Raw genomic sequence first — 20,387 nt, forward strand, 5'->3', positions numbered from 1 at the left:
GACCTAGCTCTTTAATTATTCTTAGCAATGTTTTATAGTTTTCAGGATACAGATCTGTTAAACATCTTCTGCTTGATTTTCCCACAGCAGCTGATATTTTTTGACACTCTTAAAAATAGTGTTTTGAACAAAAATAAACTCGAAATGGATTAAAAACCTAAAGGTGAGACCTGAAACCCTAAAATTCCTAGAAGAAAACATAGGCAGTAGTTTCTTTGACATCGGCCATAACAACATTTTTCTGGATATGTCTCCTCTGGTGAGGGAAACAAAAGCAAAATTAAACTATTGGGAGTACACCAAAATAAAACGCTTCTGCACAGAGAAGGAAACCATCAACAAAACAAAAAGGGCAGCCTACTGATTGGGAGAAGATATTTGCAAATGACATATCTGATAAGAGGTTAAAATCAAAAATATATAAATAATTTATACAACTCAATACCAAAAAAACCACAAAAAACAAGAAAACAAAAAAAACAAATAACCCAAGTAAAAATGGGCAGGGGACCTGAATAGATATTTCTCCAAAGAAGACATCCAGATGGCCAACAGACACATAAAAAGACACTCACCATCACTAAGCATCAGGGAACTACAAATCAAAACTACAGTGAGATACCACCTCACACCAGTTAGAACGGCTAAAATAAAAAAAAAAATTAAAAAAAAAAAAAAAAAAAAAAACAAGAATGACAAGTGTTGGCGAGGACGTGAAGAAAAAGGAACCCCAGAGCACTGTGGGGATGCAAACTGGTGGAAACCAGTATGGAGGTTCCTCAAAAAGTTAATAAGAACTACCAGATGATCCAGTAATCCACTCTGCAAAGAAAACAAAAACACAAGTTCAAAAAGACACAGGCACCCCTATGTTTATTGTGGCGTTATTTACAACAGCCAAGATACGGAAGCAGCCCAAACGTCCATCGACAGAGGAACAGATAATGAAGATGTGGTATGTACACACGATGGAATATTATTCGGTCACAGAAAAGAATGAGATCTTTACATCTGCAACAACACGGACGGAGCCAGACAGTATTATGCTACATGCAGTAAGTCAGAGACAAACACCACATGATTTCATTCACACGTGGAATTTCAAAAACAAAGCAAAGAACAACAGAGAATAAGAAGAGACAAAAATCCAGACTTCAAATGCAGAGAACTGGTGTCTGCCAGAGGGGAGGAGGATGGGAGGACGGGCGAAATAAAGGGATGAAGGGCTCACTTATCCCGAAGAGCACTGAGAAACGTACGGAATTGCTGAAACATATCGTACACCTGAAACTAACATAACACTGTTAATTGTACCTGACAAAAATAAATAATTAAATTTAAAAATAAAAATGGTGTTTTGAAAACTTTAAAGTTTACTTATTTAGGGGGCAGGGGAGGGGCAGAGAGAGAAGGAGAGAAAGAATTCCAAGCAGGCTCCACACCGTCAGCACAGAGTCTGACGCGGGGCTCAAACTCACGAACCGTGAGATCATGACCTGAGCCGAAATCAAGAGTCGGACGCTTAACTGGCTGAGCCACCCAGGCGCCACTAAAAATTTTAATTTCTGATAGTTTGTTGCTAGTTGTTGAGATGTGATTTTCCTGGCATGTGGTTTTCACCCTTTACTTGTACCCTTTCTGGGTCTTTATATTTCTCTTACAACTAGTACGATATTGGATTTGAAAAAACCCCAGACATGGTCCCTGTGGAGTTGGGTCCCTGCTGAATGTGATTCCTGATATATTCAGATTAATTTACATCCTCTTACTTTGAAATGTGTACGTATTCCACTTTTCCTATTATTTTTCTTTCTTGCCTACAACTGCACTGAGTTACTTTCCGCCTTTATGCCAAAGCCCCAGCCCCAACTATTCTGGAAGTTACTGAACTGTTTCCATTATTTTAATAGTTACTCTACAAAGACTAACGTGCATATTTAACTTGGGGTCCAAGATTACTCGTGGTCTCTATTACCTTCCCAAGCAATACACAAGTGAGGAGTATCTTCGCTAGAGGCACACCAGAGACGTCCCCCTGCAAAATGCTCTTACTGGCCAAGACTCCAGTTCTACCTTGACTTTGTAACATTACAAGTTCAGATATCCTTTTCGTCGTTGTTGTATACAGCAGTGTTTAGAGTTACTCATGACCTTGCCTTTTTTGGACCATCATTCCTTCTTGCATCTAGACTCTTCTGAAATCACTATCCTTCTTGAAACGGCTGTCAGAAGCTCCACTAGCGAGAAGGTCTTCCAGTAGGGACCCCTGTCGGTTTTCCTTTGTCTAAAAATGTCTTTACATCCTTCCCTTTCCCAGAAGGTAGTTTTGCTGGATACAGCAGGCTAAGTCGGCTCTCATTTTTAAAGATGTTACTGCACCATCATCCGGCCTCTGCTGTTTGATGTCCCAGTCCGCCTGTCCCTCCTTCACAGGAAACCTAACCCTTCTGTCTGCCTGCTTGTGAGACACTCGGTCTTGGGAGTTCTGCAATTTCCATTTCCATACACCCTATGTCCCGCTAGAGATCCATCAGTCACTCCAAGTCCCCAGAGTTGGGGGCTTCCATCAATCTTGGGGACATCATCACTTGCCCCTCTGCATTCTCTTTAATTTCTCAGGAGCTGGACCGGGCAGGGGCGGGATCTTCTCACTATTCTGTGTCACTGAGTTCGGTCTCCCTGGGAGAGGTACTTTCTGGCTCGTTGGGCAGCTCTTCGACGTATCACAATTCCTGGGCGGCTCGTCCAGCCCATTTTCGAACGTGCCTTACAGATTTCCTTGTTCTTGTGCCCGGTATGCTCCTTTCCATGACTTTGGGCACAGTGAGCTTACGGTCACGCACATCCCAGATAACCCTACAGGCTGCAGCCTTTGCGGGTCTCTCTGAAGTTTGTTTTCTCTGCTAATTTTTGCTCTTTGTGGCCGGCTTCCTTGTTCCTTCGTGGTTTTGCCCCTTTTCGAGCTTAAGATGCTGGGAACTTTTATCTGTTGGAATTCTTTGAAGCTTGCATCAAAAATGGTTTTCTTTGGGGGGAAAATTGTATTTACTTCTACCTGAACCTAAGGACACGATTATCTCGAGATTACTTTCAACTAAATTTTCCGCTTGAAATTCTTTAGGACAAGTCAGTCACATAAATTAGGGCTCCAAACCCACATGAATCCCGGACTATGGTGGCATCTCTGAAGGGAGGTATTTTCTTTCTTTGTTCTTTGACTTCCATGGCCAAGGCCAAGAAAGGCAAACACCAGCACTTGCTTAGTCTCTGAACAGTTTCCAGGGGTTTGTCTCTGGCCTGTGGCTCACACAAACCCTCCTGCAGACCCTAGAAATTAACTGGCAGGTTCCCCTGGGTAGATTTGATGTTTTCCCTCTTCTCTCTAGAGTTCCATTTTCTCATGATTTCTGGCCAATGACAGCATCCTTTCCGTTGTGGTTATGTTTTTAACAATTACACCAGGGGCACCTGGGTGGCTCAGTCAGTTAAGTGCCCAACTTCGCCCATGTCATGATCTCACCGTTCATGGGTTCAAGCCCCACGTTGGGCTCTGTGCTGACAGCTCAGAGCCTGGAGCCTCCTTCACACTCTGTCTCTGTCTCTCTCTGTCCCTCCCCTTCTCATGCTCTGTCTCTGACTCTCAAAAATGAACGTTAAAAAATTTTTTTTAACTTAACAAAAAATAATTACACCAGCATGCTTCTGTGTGCTCTGTGACACCTAAGTCCACTGCACTGCCCCATTAGTTTCTTTAAATCAATGTAACTATTAAAACTAAAAACATCTGTGCTGGGAGGGGCGCCTGGGGGGCTCAGGCAGTTCAGCATCTGACTCTTAATTTCAGCTCAGGTCATGATCTCACAGATTCGTGAGATCAGGCCCCGCATCAGGCTCTGAGCTGAGTGTGGAGCCTGCGTGGGATTCTCTCTCCCACTCTCCCAGCGCCTCCCCTCCTTGTGGGAGCTCTCTCAAAATAAATAAACATTTAAAAATAAATAAATACATGAAATGTCCGTGTTGGAACTGAAACCAACTAACAATGCACACTTGGCGAAATGCTGCTAAAGCCTCTGCGGCCGCACTGACCTTCCATCTGCACTTGGGCCTCCAGCCTGCCTCCCCCCTGTAACCAGGCCACCCTCTCTAAGCAAGTGGACTCCTCTCTCGTCACAAGTGTGGTTTTTAAGCGTCCGCCGCTTTTAGGATAACGTCCAAACTACTTAACACGCCACAATCCTCTGGTATCACGGGCCCTGTCCCACCTCCTGCCTGACACTGGACCCTCTCGATCTCCCCCCAAACACCAGACCCTTCTAGCCTCACCCCCACTTTTGCACACACTGCTACCCCAGCAGCGGGTACTGGCTGAGTTTTCTCAGCCGTATTCTTTCCTCGAGGTCTCTCCTGTGTCTCCCAGCAGCCAGCTGATCCGGCCCTCCTCCCAGGGGGCGTCTGCCGCACTGTCCCTCCTGTTCATCCGACCATTCTCCCGCCGTCCTAGGGGCCTCTTCTCTCCGTGGCCCCCTCTCCCCTCCAAGCTCTGTCACAAGCCCCACGGCAGGAGCAACGACTGTATGAAGTTACACACACCCAAACCCACTCACTTGGATGCACCGGGGAGACGGGCAGGTGGGCCTCTGGGAGCAAACCTAAAGACACACGCCTTTTTCTTTCCAGATGCTGAAGGCGACTGGTCTACATACAGAAAACACCGGGGCTCTGCCGACTGTAAGACTGCTAATCAGCACTGCAATGCTGAGAGAAGAAGGTTTCCAGGACTACTTAGGGATGCTCCAGAATGTAGGCTTCTCTAAGGAACCCTGTTTACACACTTAATTTGCTTAAGGGCCTGTGATGTAAGGGAATGCGGAAGTCAGTGTGAGGCGGGCCCAGGGCCACCCCCCCGGGACTCCAAGGCTCTGACGGCTGCAGCCCCACAAGACCCCCCGGGTCCAGCAGAAGGCCGAACAGCCACACTTCCAGAGGGCACTGTGCTAGGGGAAAACGGAGTTTTACAGCGTTGCTTCAGTGGATTACTTGTTTTTGCTGACTCGGTAAATTATATCACAGTAGCAAATTAATAAGTAAAAAATTCGTATCATAATGGAAAACCAGCTCCGGCTTCCACGAAGCCTAACACAGGCAGGCACTATCGTCGGTCCCCAGGGACACGGTCGGGAGGCTGGGTCTCAGTGGCAGCAGCCCACTCAGCACAGAGGGGTGTCCACCACCTTCGGGGTCTGATGCATGCAGTCAGGGCCTTCCTGACCGGGGCAAAGTCAGCGGGTCGGCCAGACATTTCCCAAGGAGGAGCTGAGCTCTGGAAGGGAAGGCGATGTGACTTGGAAAAGCGTCCCTGGCTCAGGGGACGGGGTGGCGGGGGGGGTTGGGGGAGGTTGGGGGAGGGGCTGGATGACCAGGGTGCTGGGCCAGGGAAGCTCTTGGCCAAGAGGGAAGGCTCTGGAAGGTGGCTCCCTGGGCCCTGGGGACACTGTGTGAGTGGGGACGGGCCTCTGGCCGGCTGCAGCCCGTCTCCACTGCCAGATCAGGTGCGGCAGCTCGTGTCCCCCTCCTCTGGGGCCTGCACTCCTGTCTGCTGCCCTGCCTCCCGGCCCCGTGCCCAGCCCGCACTGGCTCCCCTCCTACAGATGAGAAGACGGGCAGAGACCTTGAGCGGCTCGCCTGGGTCACACCGCGGGGCTGCGGACACAACCGAGCCAGCTGCGAGCGGCACCCCTGACCACAGGGGCCACAGTCGGGAGGCACCTTGGCCCTCGCTACATCGGGTCGTGTTCTGTTCGGCAGGGCGGGTGCTATGCTGTCCTCAGGCCCTGTGCACGGTCTGCCTACCACCTGAGCCCTGCTCTACCCACACACGGCACTCACAGCCGGCGGGACTCCCGGTCTCTCAGAGCTGAATTTCCACCTCTGCCCACCCCCCCCCCACCACCACCCCGCCCCCTGGGACGGTCCAGGTGTTCGAGGGCTTTGCCCCGGAACCCTGCGCTGCTGGGGACGGGAACCGAAGGCGTCCATCTTCAAGAAGCCTCCGGCACAGGGTCTGGACCCTGGGCACAAACCGGACAAATCAAGGGTGAGCCGCTGACCACGCTTGTGGTCGTGGGCCTCTCCCCACTGTGGTCAGAGCCGTGCTCACCGGGTGCCCCCACAACTACCCACCCTGTCCTCGCAGGGCATCCTAGCACTCAGGCAGCATGTCACTTGCAACTGCAGGACTCCCTGGGGCCCGTCCCCACCTCCGTGAGGGCAGGATCAGAAGGTGATGAACCTGAGGGACCTCCAGGCCATCGCCGAGGAATGGTACCTGATCGCTCCTGGGATGCACGACTTCCGCCGCATAAACCCCCGGAGAAAGCGTCCGGTCCCCGCACCGTGCAGCCCCGCTGGGTGCACGGAGCCCGGTGACCTCAGGCCGACAGAACAGCCACAAGTGAGTGCCGGGCTCTGTCTGGACAGGCTCCGTGGTGGCCCATTACTTCTTTAGAAAACGAGTTTGTTCCTGAAATGCTCACTTGGAATAAAGTCAGGATTCTGAGAACAGGGAATTCTGGAGGTCAAGGAGAAACACTAATAATCGTAAACATCCTTGTAAAAATCCGAAATCTCTCTAGCTGAGGAAGACGATTCATGTAAGAGCCCAGATGCACTTGGAAATGACCAAAGTAACACTCACATCCCATTGCAATCGGATCAGACGGCTGGAATCTCCAGGTTCTAAGATCTCACTGCCTCCAGTGAACAGAGTCTAATACACCAGCCTCAGAACCTGCTCCCAAAGAAAGCTGTGTGGAGAAGAAAGCCCATGTCACTCCTGGGAGACCCCCAGCTCTCGGTGCTGCGCGCCCCCCCACACACCAGGCAGAGCTGATGAAAGGACATTAAGACGGGCCAAAACCACAGGCAGGCAGGAAGCCCTTGGGGGGTGTGGATTCCATCCCTGCAGAACCGTCACTGGGGACAGGAATGGGGGCACCCAAGATCGCATCACAAGTGCAGGCAGTTAATGGAGAAGATGCAGAAGTTCTCTGAAAGACATGAGAGAAAAGCTAATTAAAGGAGAGTCATACAGGTTCATGGACAAAAAGATTCAGTATTGAAAAGATGTCCATTGACTTCCACTTTAATTTACGAATTCAATGTGTTTCTAACAAAAACTCCAGAGCTTTCTGTGGCATACGAGGCTTATTCTAAAGCTGACACTGAAGGGCAAAGGGCCGAGAACAGCGAGAACAGCGAGACAACGCCAAACATTACACATAAGGTGAAGATTTACGTGTGATATCAGGATGCTTTGTGAGGCTGAGAAAGACCATGTGTTCTGGGCACAGGACGGATGGGCCAGTGGAACGGAGGACTGAGACAACGCCCATGCTAACGTGGGTGTTCCCGGACGGAGGAGTGATGGTACAAATCAACAAGGGAAGGCTGGATTATCCAGTGTGGCACTGAGACCACTAGCTCTCCACACGGAAGAAACCGGAATCAGATCCCTACCTCATGCCGTACACGAAGCTAAATTCAAGGTGGATTACAAAGCAAAATCTGACAAGGATAAAGCACAAATTCTTTAAATCAATATATTCGACAACACAAATATTTCAAAGTGGTACGTGACAAAGGCACTATAATTAAGGACAATGTGCAAGTCACAGACTATCAAAAGATATTTGGAGTGCATATATGACTGGTATATGATTAGTACCCAGAAAAATACATACATATTTTTAATATTATTTTTTAATATTAAATATTTTTTAAGATCTCCCTAAGAATCAAAAATAAAGGGACAAACTACCTCCTAAAACAATGAGTCAAGGATATGAACACTGGTCAGTAAAAACAGGAAGAGCTGTTCGTACTCACTGCAACAGGGACACGCAGAGCAAAACAAGTAAAAGTGAGAAGTCACTTCATGTTTTTGGGCAAAAACTAGGAATTACAAGGAACGCAGAGAATGGGAGAAAAGACGAGCTGAAAGAGTCTTTTTGCAAATGCTGGCGGCGGGCGGGAGGGGGTGTGTGCAGCCGCTTTGGAAGTCAAATTGGGAACGTCTTGACGTTCACATCCTGTAAACCAGAAAGTTCTTAAACGGAGCATCTTCTACAGGCGGATGTGAGAAGACGTGTACAAAAATGTTAGACGGAGCACCGTTTGCAATTTCAAAAAAACTTCCAAATAACTCAAAGGTCTTTCAATAGGAGAATGATAAATTATAGCACATTCACAGAACGTGAGACTCCAGAGGATGAGCAAAGTGGAACACAGCTACACCTGCCAAATTCAGTCAATATTAAAACAGGAAGTGGAACACGGCAAGCATATTGCAAAAGAACTTTTAAGTGTGATGCCTTTTATAAAAGTTTCAGAATGTTCATTGGGATACTACGTATTATTTATTACAGACACACGTACAAACGTATGGCAAAAATACTAAAGGATATTTAGAAATGATAAAATCAAGTTCAAAGTAGTGGTTACTTCTGGAGAGGAAGAGAGGGAGATTCAGTGGTATAGGCTCCCTTTGACCTCTAAATCAGAAATAAAAGATCTGAAACAAAAATTTAAAAAAATAACTTGCAGGTCTGACCAAGCCAGGTAGTACGTATTCCTCAGGGTTATCCATACTTTTCCGTACCTTTAAGATCTTTCGTACTGAGAGAAAAAGACCAGGAACTAAATGGAGATGGTCTTTTCCAGAGAGACTCCTCTGTGTGGAGGCCCACAGACCTCCATGTCCCTGACCAGTGTGGGGCCCCAGGCTGTCATCCAGACTCTGTGGCTGCAGGTGCAGCCCCGTCCCTGGGTCGTGACCCCACGTCTCCTCCCAGGCCCGCGCGCACAGGCGCGAGGCAGCCCCTCACTGCTCTGTCTTGCCCATGACCTTCTCCCAGTGCTTCTGTTTTCCGTCCTTCCCAGAGCAGGGCCCCTCGCACGCACGGCTGCTCTCTCTCAAAGCGGCCTTAATGTTCGAGAGACGCTCAAAGGGTAAGCAACGCCTGTCCCCTTTCAGCTACTGCTTGGAGGAGAGAGAGAAATCCAGACGCCCCGCACATCAGGAGTTTCTTAAAACTGCATTTCAGGCTCCGCGCGGGCCTCGTGTTTGCTTACGAGATGACGGAATGGAAGTTCAAAATGACCGCACGATTTGCCAAACGCGGATTATCGACACGTGGCACACACTTTCTGAAATGCAGAAAATAAGGCAACGAAACAGTTTCCCTTTTACTTTCTATAACCAAGAAACTGCGATAAGAGGAACAATTTTTCACCTTTAATTGCATCATTAAGCCTTCCTTATAATTTTTGGCACCGGAATAAAAACGAATAGCCCTCTGGTGTCAGGAGATTTTCCTATGTACACGTATTTATGTAGATGTAGTTCTGAGGCCATTTGAATGACAGGAATTGTTTCCATGCTTTGTTCAGATTTGAGTGCACCGGCTTCAGCTATGCAAGCAAATTCTCTGCTATGATTTCCTCTGAAATATTCATCGCCAGGCCGCCGCACGACATACACAATTACCCACCAGGCATGCGGAGCACGGCCGTTTTAAAATTCGCACCCACACCCCCAGGCTCGGGGCATGGGCTGGTGACGGAACCGTAAATCACACTTCGTTATGCAGCCAAATCCTGAAGCCTAAACGAGCCTGGTGCCCAGCCAGCCAGCCTCCAAGTGACTGATCTATTATCTCTATGCCAATCTCTATTATCTCTCGCCAGATACTTATTGGCAGGTGTCTGTCCACGTCTGAGAACATTCCAAATGGTGACACGACAAAGGTCATGGCCAATCACACTCATTCTGCACATTCCCGGGGGGATGCCGACCCGACCGGCACAGGCTCTGGACGGCCGATCTGGGAACGGGACGTGGCCCGCGGTCCCTCCTAGCTCTGCGATGTGGGCTGTTGCTCTAGCCTGTCCGTAATTCCTAACTGAAATGAACATTTGAAAGCCATGTAGTAAAATAATAAACAAATAACAGAAAATAATACAAAATGCTGGGACATTTCTACAGCTCCTAATGAGCGTTTATTCTTAGGCTGATGCACTGTCAGTAGGAAAAGAACCAACAGGATATGTGCACACGCACGTGCACACACACACACGGAGACTGGACGACTGACCGATTTTAAGAAACCGGCTCACGCGATAGGAGGGGCTGGGAGCCCAGATCTGCTGGGGAAGGTGGCAGCAAGGCCCCGGGAAGAACCAAAGCTGCAGTTGAGGACAGGAAGGCAGGACTGCTGCTTGCTCAGGAGGCCAGTCGCCATTCTGTTCAGGCTTCAAATGACATGATGGGGGCTCGCCCGCATTGTGGACAGTGACCTAGTTTATTCGAAGTCCACCAATCTGGACTTGCATTTGGATGCTCATCCCATCCAGGAACACCTCCCCAGCACCGTCCGGAACAACGTTTGACTAAATAGCTGGGAACTGTGGCCCGGCCAGGCTGACTCACTGAATCAACCATCACAGCTCACGACCGCCCAGACCAAGGTCTGTCTTCAACTTCAAAAAGACATTCCTCAGTACAGGGCTGTGTTCCTAGGTCTCTTCAAATGCCAAACCATTGGTCCGGATTGTCAATAATCAACAAAAGCGTCAACATTCCCTGAAGAGCTGCACACGCCCAAAGCTCACAGACAAGAATTTTCTCCAGGGATGTTGGGAGAGAGTTCTGGAACTCTCTGCCCCTCTTCACCACCTGCTCTCTACAATCCACGTCTGCTTCTGGCCCTTAAAGAGAGTGGTTGCTCCTTAAGCACAGAACAGGCTCGCCAGCAAAGATGGGTTAAGAGTCCCAGCAAAAAGCCTGATTTAACTACACTGGCGGGTGTCAGGACAGAGGCCCCGCCCCAGCACAGGCAGGGGCGCCTGTCACCACCGACACAGGAGCTCACATCACAAGGACTGAGCTGTCCACAAAGCCCTGTCTCCTCTACGGACAGAATCAAAGACATCCTTTTAAACTTCATGAATGATACAGGCCCTGAAGTGCTGTGGGGGCCAGAGTCAGCGCCACACTGGGAGGCAGATTTACTCTGCCACCAACCTCAGCTGCCCTTGCCACGGCCCCTCCCATGTCCCAAATTTAAACAGTGAACACCTAGGGACCCGGCCTCCTGAGAGGCCACGGGTCACCGTCTGGCCTGGGAGCGACGCTCCAGGAACATCTCTGAGCCCTGTCCAAGCGGATGAACTCGACCATCTTTTACATTTGTCAAGGACGTTCCTGGCAAAGTAAAAGGAAAGACAGCCTGCTGTGGGTCCTGATTATTTTTTCTTTGAAGCAAGAAATGACATCACAGCAGTTAATAACTCAAAGCCTCAGTCCTCTCCGTAGATGGAACTTGGCCCGAGGAGCGTTAACGGTCAGAGCGGCTGAGCGCGGCCGGCTGGGCCGGGGAGGGGGGTGGGGACCAGCGTTCCATCCCCACTCGGGCAGGCTGCTGTCCCGGTGCCTGCCCTCCTGAGCCTCCGTCCGGTCGCGGTCCCGCTCAACCCAGACCTCCCGCCTCCAGAGCGAGCCCCGGGCCACCGCTGCCCAGGGCGCCCTGGGGTCCCCAGCGCCAGCGCCTGCGTGCCAGAGAGAATGACAAGGCCGACGACACAAGAGCACTTTTCTACTAAGATTCTTCAGAAGAGACAAACGGCCGCCTCCCTCGAGCCTCCCTTTCCTCGGCCAGCAAGGGCGGCCTCCGCATCCGAGACCCGGACCAGGCCGGGCTTGCGGGAGGTGGCACGCCACGAGTCCACTCCCAAAGGGCCACTGCTGCCCCCCCTCCGTAGGAGGAGTGGCTTCTCCAGGTCCCATCCTTGGAGTATACAGAGGAGAAGGAGCCAAAGGAGCGGAAGGAAGCCTGGCCCCCGGCCGACACCTGCCAGCTCCAGGCGAGGGCCCGCAGGACCCGCACCCACCCGGAGGGGGAACGGAGTCACTCTCCTCCTACCACAAAGCAACCAAGGACATTTGCTTGCTCCAAAATGTCAGGTGTTCAGTATCCTTGACAGGGATTCCCCAGCGAGTCAGCTACCTGGACACGTGGGAGGAGACACATCAGGGCCACTGCCACCCACCGCGAGGTCGTGCCAGAGACAGAACGGAGGACGTGGGCTCGGCGGGCCTCACACACGCACCCCCGCCAACACGGAGCTCCTGGCGGCCAGGGCCTAGCGTCACCGGTGTCCCTTGCCCACTCACTGCTTGGCACTGCGGGGCGGACGGAGCCCGGGTGGACCAGCAAACGTTCTCGACACGAAGCAGAAGCAGAAGCAGAATCCCTCAGTGGCAAGCCTGGGACTCTTCACTACTCACAAGCTCCTGAGACGACGGGCACGCAAGCCAAGGTCTAAGAGCCACTCGGCTGGGCTGTGAGCTTCTGGAGATGAGGACCCACCTTCCCTCCACCTGGGGGTCCCCAGCAGCCAGCACGGTGCGTCCACACACAGCGGGTAAACGGAAAACGATAAATATAAAGATAACGAGGGAGGGCTAGGCTCCAGGGCTACGTTACAGACTCTCCTAGCTCCCCGCCCCCGCCCTCAACCACTCACACCCATGACTAAACGTTTAAGAGGGTCTCAGGCCACCAACCCTGAGCCCCTCCTTACGCCTGCCCCTCTGCCAATGAGACGGTAAGACTTTTGCCACTCTGCGACTAACGTGAACCAAAAGAATGCACATTCACCTCCCAGCCACGCTCTAGGGAATCCCCAGACTTGGCAAAAAATACAAGAGTGGAAAGACTTTATGAGATAAAGTAAGGGAATGACACAGGCACTGGAGTATGCCGAGTAGTGAGTCCAGCTGTCGGAGCCCCAGGACGAGCCCATTGGACGCTGCATCTCTAGGCCCTGCTGCTCCTTCCCAGCTCCCTCTCCTGGCAAGGCCTACACACACACACACACACACACACACACAGAGGGAACGTAGGGAGTGGGATTTTCACAAACACTTTAAAATAAGACTCTTCAAAAATCCCCCAAAGTAGAAAGCACAGAATAAGAACCCTGATACGCACTCCTCGGGGTCCACCGGGAGCATACGTGGCCAAGCCTGTTCCCTCTGCTGACCCCCACTCTGCCCACATGCTGCTGGAAAATTCTAAAGAAAAGCCCAGACATCACATTTCACCCACAAATAGTTTCTGTTAGAGCTATGGGCTATTTCTAGAAGCCTCATCACAAGACCATTACCACATGTGCAAACAGTCATTCCCCATGGCAATGGAGCACGTCCCTGATGGGGGGCAGGGCACACCACCCCAGGACGCGGCACCTTGGCCGAGCATGGATTTTAAGCTGAAGGAGCCTGACAAGCACCAGGAGCTGGGGGTGGGGGGGTGGGGGGGGTGGAGACGCTCTGACCTTACCGCAAGTGGGACTTCAGACCCTCACGTGAGAGGTCCCTTCCCTCCACCTGGAGGAAAGGAGCGACCAGGGACAGGAACCTGGCCGAACAGGCCTCCCCCACTTTGTCCTGTGCTACCCTGTATGACCCCCCCCTTCATCAAACCGAACATGACACCGGGCTGCACCCTTCCTCCAGACCTCCGTTTCCCCATGTAGGCGGCCGTGCTGCATAAAACTTACAGTAAATAAACCTGGGTGCCCTCCTCTTGCTGGTCTGGCCTTGACAATGGGGCCCCAGCCGAGACCCTAAGATGCTGTCCCTTCATCTCCAGGGCATGTGCCTTTTCACAGCTGTGTTGTTCCAATCAGGCCCCAAACAAGTGCACACGGGCCTCTGACGTCCAGGGTCTCCGGTCTCCGGAAATGTCTGGGCTCCCTCCCTCTCTTCCTCCTCTGTGCCTGCTGTCCCGTGGGTGTTTTACACTCTGGCTTCGGCAGCCGCGCTCCGGTGGCAGGACGGGCCTCTGTCCCCTTCCCCGTGTTTCCTGCCAGCAGGCACTTGGATCTGGAGGCTCGACAGGAGTCCGACGTGATGCGTTTTGCAAGAACTGATGGCAGAGTGTGCCCTTCGCGCTTCACGTCGGGAGGCACACGGTGTCTGTGGTCTCCCCTCTGTGATGGGATGATTGATTAGCTGGTCCAGGGGCTGCTGGATGGATCCATCCGTTACAGAGCCCCCCGCGAGCCAGCTCCAGCGGCTTCTGGGGCCACATCATTTCACGAGGGTGACAGTGCGGTTCTCCTGTTCCCTCTGCACCTACAGTCGCCCTTCTTCCCTCAGAAACTATGCGATTATCTGAAAAGCACCACACTTGCTCGAATCTTCCTTTTGTTTACAAGGCGAAGCCCCGGCGGCCTCCGAAGGCCAGCCGGTGAGGTTCTAGGCAGGAATCATGACGAAGCCACAGACTCTCCCACGCTCGGGGCGCTTCAGGCCGCTGCCGTCCTAATTCTTCCTGACAATCCTGCCACGACCGGCCAGTGGGAGCCCGTCAGCTGGGAGTCTTCCTCCTCCTCCTCTGAGAGGCCCCCTGCTTCCCTCACGACTACACATTCCAGACGCCTCCTGAACGCTCCCCGCCCCAGACCCCTGTCGGGTTTTCCTGAGGAGCCCCAGCTCCCGCTAATGGGAAGGGAGTGAGACTCCGCGGGGTGTGGGCTCCCACCGGCTCATCACTGGGCCAATAATTTACAGCAAAGAGGGCTCCACGATAGGCTTCCACTTCTTTCAAAGACAGGAACACAGCATGGGTTCACGCCGAGTCTTTGTAGTTGAGATTACAGGGCTCTTCCTCCTTTGATTTTGTGCTTGATTCTCTCTTATGTTAAAAATCTCAGCTCCTACGACATTATCGTAATTACTTACTGGCTTTATCCTAATAGGTGCATTTTAGTGGAATATACGTATCTCAATGCACGTGTATATAAGGACTAGCTTCAAGACAACACTAACATGATTACTAACAATCTGGTTACCGAGTAGAGTGTCACAGGTTTTCTGTAATTCTTTTCGTGCTTCAGACACATCCTAACAGGACTCCACACTCCAACATTCAAACTGTTTGAAAGCCTCTTTGAAGCAGAGAGGCTTTGTGATTAAGCCACCAACTCGAGATATAGTTAGGTTCATTTTTTAAGTTTTAATTCTGTTCTTGCTTTTTAAGGACAGCTTTCCTATTCAGGTTTACTTGGGGTTCACAATTATGTAAAGCAATACGTAACTCCGCAGGGTGAAAAAGTAAAGCTGCCCCATCTGGAGAAGCGAGGCTGCATCCCCACCCTCCATCGTGTCCCACCTTCCCCGCAAAGGCCAGACCTTCCCCACGGGCTCTGGGTTCATCCTTGCACAGATGTGTTAGTCTGTAACATAAGCACATGCGCGTGTGCTTGGGGAAAGGGGTGTGTGTGTGTGTGTGTGTGTGTGTGTGTGTGTGTGCACACACGCGCATGAGTGCACACGCACTCCTATTCTCCCAAGCAGCCAACCGGCGGGTAAACGATGGAAAACCACACGTACTGTCTTCTGGTAAATACTACAGCCAAAAGGTCACCAGCGGCCCACAGACCACCTGCCTCCCTCCTCACCCCGCAGGTGCTACAGTGAACAGGCCCACGGGCACAGCATTTGGTATCTTCTCCAACTTGCCTTTTGGATAACTCCTGGGGCAACAGGTCAAAGCACGTATTGGTTACCGGAGAGCACCAAATACCACGGCATCCGGTGTCACCGGGTCCCTGCTCTCGACCAGCCGAGGCGTCTCCTACCTCACACACTTCCTGGCTCACAGGCTGGCGGCTCGCCTTTGGTGAGCCCTGACAACATCACGCCCGTACAAACACCACTGCGTGGACGCTGACTACCCAGGAATGAGGGACTGTATCGGTTTTCTTTTTGACTTGACTTTGAGACAGCTGCACTCTCCCACTCGGTTCTAAGAAATAATACAGAGAGACCCCACGTGGCCTCTACCCAGTTAGGGGCTACGCTTGTGACCCACAGGCCAGGGACAGGGACCAGCTCCTTGGCCTGTGGCCGTGCGCCTCGCAGCCAGCTGTCTGACACCTGCCACTAAGTCACGGCATGCTTCTCCCAGGGCACACCAGTGTGCTGAAAATTTTTTAATGCATGCACATGATTGTAACTTTACTATTCAGATGAAAACGTCATGTGGTTAGCACTGGGCATTTGCCAGTGCCCGTGGTGTGGACGTGGGATGCCCCCACGTGCGTGCCCATGTGTGGATGTGGATGGCAGTGTGATTTCTTCCAAAGTCTACCTATTCTCGCCTCTCTGGCTTCATGGTAAAGAAATGTTAATCCCGACCATAAAAATTATACTGTTTAGATCCTTGGCTGTTACTTTTCTTCCAGAGGGGGAGGGGGCAGGCGGGGGGTGGGGGGCACGCGCATGCACATGGGAGAGGGGCAGGGGGAGGAAGGAGAGAGAGAATCCTAAGCAGGCTCCACCACACTCAGCATGGAGCCCGATGCGGGGCTCGATCCCACGACCTGGGATCATGACCTGAGCTGATCTCAAGAGCTCAGCTCGAGGGCCCTGGAGCAGGGCAGGAGTGGGCGCTCACCCGCCTGACCCTGAGGACAGAGCCCTCTGGGAGGACTAGCCCTTTGCTCAGAGGGCTCTCCCCTTAGCCTCACTGCCGGGGGTGAACTTTCCTTCTGTCCCACCTACTTGGGAAGGACTTGCAAGTTGAAGATCAAAGAAAACACATTTGAAAAGGGGGTCCCAGTGTTCCACTTAGTCTGGGTTTGTGTTTTGACTCTGGTTTGTTTTTTGGATTCCAAGTATTTTTAGCCAGTATTTAAAAAAAAATTTTTTTTTTTTTTACTTTGTTGATGTGTAATTTATATAAGGTGGGACACAGACGTCTAATCATACTGTTTAATGAGCTCTGACAAATGAGCGCACCAGTGGGATCGACACCCCTATCAACACAGAACCTGCCCTTCCCCCAGGAATCCTGTGCTGCTGGGGGAAACCAGAGGAAACCGTTGTGATTTCTATCACTGCTGATTAACTCTCTCAGTTCTAAAACTTCACTAAATGAACTCATGCCTTATGTACTCTTGGCATTTTGCTTCTGCTGGTCAACATGATATTTTTAAGATTCATCCACATGGTCACTGAATGGCCACTGTCATCCTTTTACCCTTTTTCCGGCTGGTAGATACTTGAGTTGTTTCTAGGTTGGGCTAATGTGAATGAAGCCGCTATGAACATTCTGCACAATATTTGTATGTGTGTGAGTGTGTGCACATAGATGTTCATTTTTCCTGTGTAAACATCCAGGAACGGAGTTGTTAAATCGGAGGGTAGATGCATGTTTAGGGTTCCAGGAAACTGCTGGTTTTCCAAAGTGGTGGTACACTTGGCATTTCCCCCCAGCCCCGCAGAAGACCTTCCAACATATGTGTCAATGCTCAGCACTGTCCATTATTTTAATTTTAGCGATTCTGGTGCATACGGAGCAATGGCACTTCGCTGTGGTTTAATTTGTGTTTCCCTGATGGCTGATGATGTTGCGTACTTTTTCAAGGGCTTATGGGCTGTCTGTCTATCTTCTGTTGTAATATGTCTGAACCTTTTTAAAGAATTTTTTTTTTCAACATTTATTTATTTTTGGGACAGAGAGAGACACAGCATGAATGGGGGAGGGGCAGAGAGGGAGGGAGACACAGAATCGGAAGCAGGCTCCAGGCTCTGAGCCATCAGCCCAGAGCCCGACGCGGGGCTCGAACCCACGGACCGCGAGATCGTGACCTGGCTGAAGTCGGACGCTTAACCGACTGCGCCACCCAGGCGCCCCGTAATATGTCTGAATCTTGTGTCCATTTGTGTCTTTGTGATACTGAGTTACAGGCGTTTGTATGCATCTAGGACAGGAGTCCTTCATCAGGTATATGTATTATAAACACGTCCTCCCTATCCCTCTCCTAACTGTTCTGGTCTCTACACGGTTCCATTATCTTATTATCTATCCTCAAACCACGTTGTCTTGGTTACTGTAGCTTTACAGTATATTTTGAAATCAAAGGGTTAAGTTCTCCAACTTAGTTCTTCTTCTGCTTAATTTTGTAGAAGTTTTGCTATCTTAGGTCCTTTGCATTTCCATATAAATTTTAGAATAAGCTTGACAGTTTCCACGAAAAGAAAAGAAAAGAAAAGGGAGAAAGCTTCATAGGAATTTGACTGGGATTGTGTTAACTCCTAAGACCAATCTGGGCAGAATATCTTAACAGTAAGAGTCCTTCAGTTCATAAACATGGTTTATCTTACCACATATTTCTTCCATTTCTTTCAGCGATGTTTTGCAATTTTCAATGTAAAGGTAAGTATTTTTAGCTACATTTATCCCAGGCTGTTCTTATGAATTTCATGTTACTATAAATGGTAATGGTCTCTAGATTTTATCTTCCAGATGTTCATTGTGAACATATAGAAATTCAATGGATTTTGCACATTGGCCTTGTATCTAGGATCTTTATTAGTTCTTTTTTTAATTTATAAACCTTTAGTATTCTCTACACATGCAATCAATAAGGACAGTTTAATTTTTTCCTTTTCAATCATACCTTTTGTTTTCTTTTCCTTCCTTATTACCTTCCTAGGTCTTCAAGTACAGTATCAAACAGAAGTGGTGAGAGCAAATATTCTTGCCTTGTTCTCAACGTAGGGGGAAAGCATTTGCCAAGTTCACCATTACATATGAGGTAAACTGCAAGACCTTGGAGATGTCCTTCATCAGTGGGATAGCTTCCTTCTATTTCCAGTTTACCGAGAGTTCGTTTCATGAGGGGATATTTAATTTTATCAAGGGTTTTTTCTGCATCTTTTGACATGATCATATGGTTTTCTCCTTTATTCTGTTAATGGGATCGATGACATCGATTGATTTTTGAATGTCTAACCAACCGTGCATGCCTGTGATAAATCCCACTTAATCACAATGCACTGTCATTTTTACATATTATTTGATTCAATTTGCTAATGCTTTGTCAAGGGTTTTTGTATCTATATTAATGAGGAATATTGGTTTATAATTCTCTTTTCTTATTATGCCCTTGTCTCATTTTGGTATCTCAGTTACACTAACAAGAGCTGAGACATGTCCACTCCTCCGTCACCCTCTGAAACAATCTGTGTAAGACTGGTATTACTTCTTCCTTCAATGTTTGAACATTAACCAGAGGTCATCTGGGCCTGTAGTCATCTTTGTAGGAAAGTTCTTAATTACTAATGCCTTTCTTTAATGGATACAGGGCTCTTCTGGCTTCTTATATCTTCTTGTGCAAAGTCTGATCAATTGTAGCTTTCAAGGAACATGTCCATTGCATCTTGGTTGTTAATTTATTATTATAAAGTTTTTAATAATGTTCCCTTATTATATTTAAAATATCTGTAGGATCTGTAGTGGTGTCCCCTCTTTATTCATGATATTGGCCAGTTTTTCCTTTTTTTTTTTTTTTTTTTTTTTATTTGCCTAGCAGAAGATTTTTCGGTGTTATTGATCTTTCCATTAAACCAACTTTTTTCGGCTTATTTATTTCCTCTATAGCTTGCCCATTTCCTATTTCATTGATTTTTGCCCTGTTCATTTTTGGTTCCTTTCTTCTGCTTACTTGCAGATTAATTTCCTCTGAAGGTGGAAACTAAAACTATTTAAATCTTTCTTTTCTGTTGTACGCATTTGCAGGAATATATTCGCTCTCTAAACACTGCTTTATCTGCATCCCACAAATTCAGATATAACTTCATTACTCATTCAGTTCAAAGTATTATCTGATTTCCCTTTGACTTCTTTGACTCAAGGGTTCTTTGGAGGTGTGCTGCTCACTTTTCAAAAACTCAGAGCTTTTTAGGCATCCTTTGTACTGAATTCTACTATGGTTCGATAATACACAGAGTGTATGATTTCAATCCTTTTAAATTTTGGGACTTGTTTTACGGTCCAAGAGGTAAACTATCTTGGTTACTGGTCGTTACATACTTAACAAGAATGTTACTGGTTACCTCTAGTTGTTGGAGTGTTAACAAGACAGGCCGCTTGACATTTTTAGGTCTCCTGTATCCTGTATCTATGATTTTTGGTCTATTCCTTTTATCGCCTACTGAGAGAGACAGAAAAACTAAAACCTCCAGCTATAGCTGTGCTACATGTTCCAGTAATATTAATGGGCCTGAATGTCTTCTCATGTTAATTATCCCACTTGTGGGGTGCCAAATCACTGAATTTACAAATTCAAATGCTAAATGGGTAAAAAAGTTAACAGGGAAGAACATCTCTCCCCCATCCCCACCCGAAAGACCAGCCTGAGACAGAGGTGTCTCCAGGTGTCTCCTAGGACTAGCAAATGGATTTTTTTTTTTCTAGTTCACCCTTTGTCCAAGAGCCTAGCCTTTCGGTGCTCTGGTTTGACTTAAGTGCCTT

General features: G+C 49.2%; 1 protein-coding gene across 4 annotated transcripts in view; it reads right to left on the bottom strand.

The window, feature by feature from the left end:
* The window catches only part of TBC1D22A (TBC1 domain family member 22A), a 327,451-nt gene that overhangs the window by 41,666 nt on the left and 265,398 nt on the right, over positions 1-20,387 (bottom strand). Inside the window, exon 12 of one of the 4 annotated variants that reach the window (XM_086711973.1) lies at positions 7,997-8,087. The exons of the other annotated variants lie outside the window; for them this stretch is intronic. Coding sequence (XP_086568099.1) covers positions 8,058-8,087 — 30 coding nt within the window. The 3' untranslated portion in view covers positions 7,997-8,057. Of the gene's footprint in view, positions 1-7,996; positions 8,088-20,387 lie in introns of those variants that run through there. 4 annotated transcript variants of the gene reach the window in all.

This window comes from Puma concolor, chromosome B4 (assembly GCF_028749965.1).
Source record: "Puma concolor isolate L17-30 chromosome B4, mPumCon1.1.hap2, whole genome shotgun sequence".
Lineage (NCBI taxonomy): Eukaryota > Metazoa > Chordata > Mammalia > Carnivora > Felidae > Puma > Puma concolor.